This window comes from Vombatus ursinus, unplaced genomic scaffold, assembly GCF_900497805.2.
Source record: "Vombatus ursinus unplaced genomic scaffold, bare-nosed wombat genome assembly UNPS02011613.1, whole genome shotgun sequence".
NCBI lineage: Eukaryota > Metazoa > Chordata > Mammalia > Diprotodontia > Vombatidae > Vombatus > Vombatus ursinus.
The window spans coordinates 1,766,801-1,775,057 of NW_020951391.1; the positions used below are offsets into that span (position 1 = coordinate 1,766,801).

Here is an 8,257-nt window from a genome sequence, read left to right on the forward strand (position 1 = left end):
CTCTTGTCCAACCCATACCTGAAAGAGTCCCCTCTCCAATGTATCCACAGCAAGCGGTCATCCAGTTTTGGCCTGAAGACTTCCAATGACCTTATAACCTTCCAAGGCAACACGTTGCAGGGGCCCCACTGGTTTCTGTCCATTTTTATGGATGGATGTGTTACAGTACTTTGGGATATAGATGTGTTATGTTTGGCACTTGATAAAGGTTCCTGCAGTCCTAAAGAAACAGTGTTCTCATCTTCCCTGACCCAAATTCACAAGCAATAGAGGAACCTCACTGCATTGTGTCTCTTCCCAGAAGTCATTGCTTGTCCGTTTCCACTCCCCCAGGCATCGTCGGGATCTCAGATTGAATTCTTATCACGACACATATGTGATTTTGTCTGCATTTATTATTAAATATACAAGCAGCTTCCTATTTCTTTTAAATAAATCCTTAAATGACTTTATATATAAAATAGTTCACCATTTCCAAGTATAAAAACAACCACACAGTGCAAGGCCCCAGCTCCTCTTGCCTTCCCTAGGGAAGTGGGGTGGGGGTTCAATTAAAGGACGGAGAGACAGATGTTGGGACCTACTGAGGTCTGGGGGAGGAACCATTCATCTCACCTACCAATGTACTAAGAACATCTGGAATGTTGGGCTTATTATTTTGGCCTTTTTTGCACAGTATACATTTAAAAGAAAACAAATATTTTTCTGTGTCTTCAAAGTTTTCATTGTAAATAGACATTTACCTAACATCAAAAAGTAAAATGCTGAGACCAGAAAAATGAGGCCCAGGGGGAGGTTTCTCCTTGTTGTAGGTCTGGCTCTGCCCTCATAGCCAACCCTCTCCTCAGAGCTCCCTCTAAGGCAGAACTATGACCACCCCCAGTGGGTGAATTTGGACTAGAAGGTCTCTGGTATCATCCTGGACCTTAAGTAGCAGGTAGGGAATCCAGCTCCCCTTACCCTACAGGTCCCGGGTGTAAGGATGAGTAACTCAGCATGACTGGGGTAAAAGGACACTGGATATTCCCACTTAACAAGGCTCAGGAAAACTCATGAGGGTGTATAAAACCTAGCAAAATGACCAACAGGATGTAAGTAAGGCAGTGATGGTGGGGTAGAATAAAGGGAAAAAAAGAAGGTATAACAGACAGCACTTCTACCCACCCTCATCACTTCTCCAATATTTAATGACTTCACACCCCCTCCCACATAGCAGTGAAGGGCAGAGGTTACTCCTCTTCTTTTACAGATGAAGAAACTAAGGCTCCAAGCCACTAAACCAGTGATGGAGTTTTGGAACAAGTTCCAAGAGGGTGCCAAGCTAAAACTCTTTTCCCTGACTCTGGGGAATGAGAAGCTGGACTGCACTTGGGAAGGGAAGGTCAGGTGAGCCAGAAGGGCAGGGCCCAACTTGAAAGGAGTCTGAATGAAGATGAGCATGAAAGCAAAGAAGGTGGAGAAAGCAGAGATTATAGGGAGGAGGGGGAAATAAGAGGGGCTAGGAAGAAAGTTAACAAGTGGGTACAGGAAAGAGGGAAGATGAAGACTCCTCCTGAGTCCAGGAGGAAAGGTTTGAGGTGAAAATAAGACTGAGAAACCCATCACATTGAGATCAGCAGTGGGAGGAAATCTAATGAGTCAGAAGGCCTGCTCTTCTGTTCTCCCAAAGGGTTGAGAGAACAAAGGGGTTGGTCAAATAGGAGACCTGTTCAGGGAAAAGTGATTGAGCAAAGACACAGTTCCATAGATATACACACAGGTTCAAAGATACAGGTTCCATCATGGTTCCCTCCACTCCAGTCATTAAAAAAAAGTTCTATCCTCCTTTTGGGAGTGTCAAAATGTGAGACAAAAGGCCTTCCAGCAGCAAGACTCAGCTTGAAGCAGGTAGACTGATGGGTATCATCTACCCTCTCTCCAGGGAGCCAGAATCCATGAGATCCAGCCCATGGTACCGATCATGTTTGGACACCAAAATATGGTAGTGGAGGGAAGGGTGGGGGAATCCCTTCATCATCATGAGACCAGCTCAGGAGCTTCATGTGCATAGGAGGAAGGAAATGGTAGGGAAAAGGGACTGACAAGACGCTGCCTACAGGAAGAGGTCAGGCCAGTACAGCAAGAAGATTCAATATTCACAGTGCAAAGGCTTCCTTCATCAGAGAGCTGGTTCCTCCTACCCAGCTGTTCTGGGGCAGCTCTAGGACCCAGCTAACAGTTATGAGGGAAGATGGGAGCAGAGCCCAGGGCATGGTGGGGGGTAGGGTGGGACACAGTGATTGCTGTTCTTTTTTTCCTACACAGATCTTGTTTGGTGTCAAGATTTGGGGAATAGGGCCTCTCAAAAGCCGAGTCCCGGAAGAGCCCTGACTCAATGGGACATGGAGCTATCCTGGGGTAAGGCCCCAAAGTTGTCACTCAAAGGGAGCTGAGAGCACTGGTTCAGAGGAAGGGTGTAGACACCTCCCCAGCTGTCTGTGTAGACCCATGGCAGGGTGTAGGCATCTCCTCCTCCCATCTTGATGGCTGCACCCTTTTTGGGAAATGAGTCTAAGCTGCATTGTTCTGGGAGCCTTGAGGCACTCCTTCCTCTTGGGACATGCTCTGGCTTGCTGGGAAGCCTGGATTTCTTGGTGCTTCATAAATAAGATGGGAGCACACTTCCCTGAAAAGCTCTTGTCCTGGCAGCAATGAGGAACTCTAGGCCAGGCTCCCCCCGAAAAACACCTACCTAAAGGCTGTTTCCCACCCAACAGCCCTCTTCTCCCTTGGTCCAGGCTCAGATTCTGGAGGGGACTGTGGGATGGAAGGGGCTGAAGGTCTCTCTTCCTCCCCAGGCTGCCCGTGGGTCAGTCTCTGAGGGCAGAAGGCTCTGAGCATGCCTTTGCTGGCACTCCCTGAAGCATGGATGCTGGCCTCCAGGGCCAAAATCATCATCATCATCATCATAAATATCTGTAGCTTTTTGTGCATCCTTCCTCCCTCTCTTAGTCAATAAAGAGTAAGAGGACAGAGAATGAGTGGTAGAGGGCTTTCCCCCCTCGCCTGCTCCTGTCCTGTGCAGTCCAGGCCGGGGGACTCCGTGGTGGGCAGGTTGAGATCCTGGGAGAACAGGCTTGGGGGGGGTGTCTGGAAGCCCCCACGGCTTCTCCTCCCATGGAGGGACTGTCCTGTGGGCCCAGCTACAGGGGAGAGAAAAAAGGCTGGTCAGCATGGAGCAGGGTGGAGGTAGAGAAGGAGGAAGAGGTCTCTAGGGACACCAGTGGAAAGAGGCTATGGGGTGGCATGGGGATGGGGGTTGCATTCCTGTGGGACATTAATGGTTATTGCAAGAAAGAACTTCCTTCCACTCACTCCCTCCCCTTCCAAGCCACCCTAGTTACCACAAAGAGCCCAGATTCTTTGGCAGGAGCCCAAACCACTGCCAATTTCCCAGAATGGCCTCATCTCCTGTCTTCACCAAGAAAACCAAGGGCCAGAAGAGAGCAAAAGACAACAGATAGGCACTGGCAGAGGCTCCAGCCACAGAAGACAAAAAGTACAACGTGGGAAAGTTCCTTGTCAGTCAGAAGGAAGCTTCTTCCAACTGGCCTACTGGGGTGTCTAGGGAAGGGGCAAGGTGAGTTCCCATCATCCCTGCTACTAGGTTCCTCACTTTCCTTTTTTCTATCACTGTGTTACCTCCAGGAGTGAAAGGGAATTTTGCCACACCTTCCTGCAGAGATCTAGCACCCTAGAAGCTTCATCTTTGAATATGAAGGAATACAGGGAATGTGTAGATAAAAAGGAGACCATGGTTTTTAGTAGAAAAGTGCAGCAAAAGGACCAAAACAGGGAAATTCTCATTTTCCCATCTGGAATTAGAACCCAGAGGTCAAGGCCACTCCAGGCTTGGAGGGATTTGGCACTCATCTCCCTTCCATGTCATCCATGACATCTCCACCCTGCCGGCTCCCCTCGTCCAATAGCTAGGCCCAGCATTCTCTGAGCACTCTGTTCTCAGAGCAGAAATCCCCTGGATTCTGACCAAAAGTTTGACTTTAGACCCAGCTTGTAGCCTCACCCTCAAACTGGTCTCAGGCTCAGCTGACAGAGCTCTTGTATTTCAAGGGGAGTTTTTTATAAAGAGGGGAGAGATGGGACCACAGTGTCTGCCCATCCCCTCTTCTTTCCCTATGGTGGGGGGGGCGGTCTGCACAAGAAACCAAATGGTATCATAAGTTGGATAAGAACCAGACTAAGGTCAGGCCAGGACACCAACCCTGCTGGGGGTCTGACATATTGGGTAAGTCCCATTCTCTCATGCCCCAGTCTCCAGGTCCCTTGTGGTTGGAATGTTTTGAGAGCAAAAAGCAGACTGTGGGAGAAGATAAAACAGTCATGTTGGAGCTAGCACTGAGTGTCCTTGAGGATGCTGGCACCAGGCCTGTGAGTTACCTGAGGGAAAGATTCACCAGACTGAGGGTTTGGCTGGGACTCCCACGCTGCCCTCATCCCACCCCAAGTCAGAATCTTGTGAGTGAGAGCTCTGAGAAAAGGTAGGGCTGGGGCATGGGGTAGGGAAAACCAAGCTGATAAACCAAGGGAACAGGAAGATTTAAAAGGGCTGTTTAAGGAGAGTTCAGGGGCAAGTATTGAGCAATATTATCCCCCACAGATCCCTGTCTGTTCCTCTTCAGTTCTCTTATTACTACCACTTTATTGTTGGGGAGGGAAAGGAATGGGAAGGGAGGACCATGGGAACCCACAGCTTTACCACGGACAGGGTGCCCTCATTGGCTATTTTTTTTTTTTTACTCCCGATGGCTTTGAATATTTGCCATGTTCCTAATGTTTCTAGTGCTAACCCCTTGGATGGTCCACATTCAGATATTGACACGGGCATATGTCAGTAACATCAAAGGGTGCTCCCAGTCAGTGAGTCAATGAGTCATAGAATCACAGGACTTTAGAGCTGGGTAGGATCATTTAGTCCAACCTCCTTATTTTACAGATGAGGAAACTGAAGCCCAAAGAGGTTAAGTGACTTGCCCTAGGTCAGTCAGTCAATAACATTTATTGAGTGTTCTCTAAGTGTAAAGCCCTGTACTAGGCACTTGGGTCGGAAAGAGTACAAAAAAAAACAGAGAAAAGAGAGGCTCTGCCCTCAAGGAGCTTACAATCTACTTGTAGAGATGGAAAAATATTACATATAGAATATCCATTACAAAACACTTACAAAGTAACATCCAAACGAGAGCAAATTGATACAGTATTAACTGAATACATAAGTTCTTGGGGGGACACGAAATAAGGGAACAATTAGTGTCAGTGGGCTCAATCAGGGACTTTTTCTTGGAGAAGGGGCATTTCAAATCGGGTTTTGAAGGAGGTGAGAGACACAGATTGGTAATAGAAAGGGGAGTCACGTAGAAGGAAAGGAAGCGAAACATTTTGATCAAAGACTTGGATGAAGACATCAAAGTAAGCTTATCAAATCTGTGGGTAACAGAGCTGGGAGGAATAGTTGGCAGAATGGATAACAGAATCAAAATTCTGTTGATCCTAATAGATTGGAACTTTATGCTGAAATTAATAAGATGAGGCATAAATGTAAAGTTCTGTATTTAGGCTAAAAAAAAAATCAATTGCCCAAATGTAGGATGAGGAAGGCCTATCTTAACAATAGTTCATATGAAAAAAGTCGGAAGGTTTCAGTTGACCAGTAGTTCAGGATGAATAACAGTGTGGCATAGCTACTTTAAAAGCTTATATTTTTCTTAATGTGGCCTGAGTGGAAGTATAATGTCCAGATCAAGAAAAGCAATAGTCCCATTATATTTCAAGGTGGTCAGACCACATCAGTGAAGTTCTGGGTGCCACATTTTAAGGTGGACATTGACCATGTCCAGAAAAAGATAGTCAAGATGGTGATGGGTCTGGAAACCATATCAAATAAGAAATGTTTGAGAAAACTGATATTTAGCATGGGGAAAAGCATTTAGCATTTGAGTAGGGGAGGAGGGGATAGATATAACAACTGTCTTCAAATATTTTAAAGATTTATCAATTGGAAGATAGAATAGATTTATTCATTACTGTTTTAAAGGGGGCAGAATTAGGCCCAAAGAAAGAAAAGTCATAGGGAGGTAGGTTTTGGCTTAATTAAAAAAACTTTCTTTAAACTTTATAATAATTACAGCTATTCAACAATGGAATGGTCTGCCTTGCAAAGTAGTGAGCTCCCAGTCACTGGAAGTATTCAAGCATGACCATCTGTCAAGGGTATTGCAGAAAGGATTCCTGCATAGGGAGGGAGGTTAGACTATATATAGCCTGTAAGGTCCTTTCCAGCTTTAAGTTGTCATGATTCTAAAGGTATGATGTTGGGAATGAGCAAATCACATGTGGGCAGATGCAAGCATATCAGTTTGGCTGGAGTGGAGGAATTGTGTAGGGTTATAGGGAGGGAGAGATGAAGTTGGTGAGATTTATCTATAGGGGAGGGGAGAGCAGTCAAAGATTTCACAAGGATGGCAGTATGAAGCTGCTAGAAACTCCTAAGCAGGGTAAAGATGTGATGGGAAGTAGTTCTTGAGGAATGTTATTTTAGCTGCTGTTTGGATATGAGGGAATGGGAAATGAGGAGTGGAACTGTCAGCCAAAAGAGCAAAGAGAAATCTTTGGCAACGATTCGTGCAAGAAGCAATAACGACTGAGCTGAGAATAATGTCTATGAGAAAAGGGAAGATTTAAGACATTGGAGAGAAAGACTCAGCAGAACTTGGTGATAGACTGGAAATAAGAAGACAAAGGAGAGTCCAAAATGTGGGGAAAAGATGGGGGTGCCACTGATAATAATGAGTAGTGTGAGTGCTCATATGGGGAGAGGGGCGGCGAGGATAGGATGAACTCAAAGCCAGGTCCTCACCTCATTACGACCTCTACACTGGCAACTCCACCTGTCTGTCCTCTTCCTGGTTCAGGGGGCTTCTGGCAGAAGAAAAGGATGAGATGACATTTCAGCACCAGCAGGGGGACAGCGGGCCCAGTGGACGCAACTGAGCAAACCACTCCCGTTAGCATTATTACATTCAAAGGACCCAGGATATTGAGACATCCTTGGGGACAGTCTGCAAAAAGAGCCTGGCCAAGAGGCTGCAGCTATTTGGGAAGACAGCACAGTACAGTCTCCCTCTTCCCCTGCAGCCCCCCATTGCAATGCACAAACCATCTCACATTACTGAACAGAGGGTGCTCAGAGCCAAATGAGTGAAGCCCCTGAATATTAACAGAATTCAAGATAAGGGTCTCTTCTCCAAATCTAGAGAAAGCGCAGCCCAAACTCCCTATGCAGTATACCCAGGGCTCTTTTAAGTGACCAACCCCAAGTCATAGAGACGTCCAAACTCACCTGATCTCTGGCTGCTCCATAGGTATTTCTGCTGGTTGTAACTCCTGGTGGTTCTGGGGAAAGGAAATAACAGGTTTAGTTTAGGTTAGAGGACAAGGGCAGAATAATGGAAAGAGGATTCCCTTCCCCCTCCCCGTCTTCTAAGAGAACTGGATGAAGAGCTCTCAAGTTTTTTTTCCCCACCATTCATCGAGTACACGTTCACTTAAATAAGTTCTGGACAACCTGCCATTCTCCGCTCAGTACTAGCCAGTGTCGTCCTTCCCAGTCTCCTCTTGTACAAGGACCTCAAAGGTTTTGTCAGAGCTCCAACCTCACCTACCTAGACCCTAAAGCTGCCTGTTGCCAGAGGAGTGTCCAGAAGTTATACAGATGGCTGGTCCCACAGTAGTCCTTGTCCTTTTATTCTCTGACCCCAGTTCTGGGCTTCCCATCCTGTTTTGCACCCCCCCCCCGCTCCCATTTTATGCTGGTTCCCATACTGGGGATCCCAATTCCAATTTTCATGCTATCTTTCTCTCTTGCTATTATCTCGCCTTCTCTACTACCAGTGTATCAATATGCCTGGTCAGCTCACCCCCATTCATCCCCACCAGATCCTCCTCTTTTTCATACCAATCATCCCAAAACCTTTCAGATGAGCTGCCTATCCAACTCTTTTTCTTCTATGTGTACTTGTTGTCTTCTCCATTAGAGATAAGAGATCATTTCATTCTTCGTATTTGTATCTGTACCTGGCACACAGTAGGCCTGGCACACAGTAGGTCCTTAAAAATGCTTGTTGATTTATTGGTCTAGTCACTCCTTAGATTTCTCTTCTCTTATCTCTAATGTCCCTTCCAAGTCTAAGTCTACAGATCCTAT

At 46.4% G+C, this 8,257-nt stretch overlaps 1 protein-coding gene across 1 annotated transcript in view; it reads right to left on the bottom strand.

Moving 5' to 3' along the window:
- Positions 1–390: 390 nt before the first annotated feature.
- CSF1 (colony stimulating factor 1) overlaps positions 391–8,257 on the bottom strand; it is a 20,652-nt gene continuing 12,785 nt past the window's right edge. Inside the window, exons 7-9 of the mRNA XM_027856718.1 lie at positions 7,394–7,446; positions 6,911–6,972; positions 391–3,182 (exon numbers count right to left, since the gene is read on the bottom strand). Coding sequence (XP_027712519.1) covers positions 6,924–6,972; positions 7,394–7,446 — 102 coding nt within the window. The 3' untranslated portion in view covers positions 391–3,182; positions 6,911–6,923. The remainder of the gene's footprint in view (positions 3,183–6,910; positions 6,973–7,393; positions 7,447–8,257) is intronic.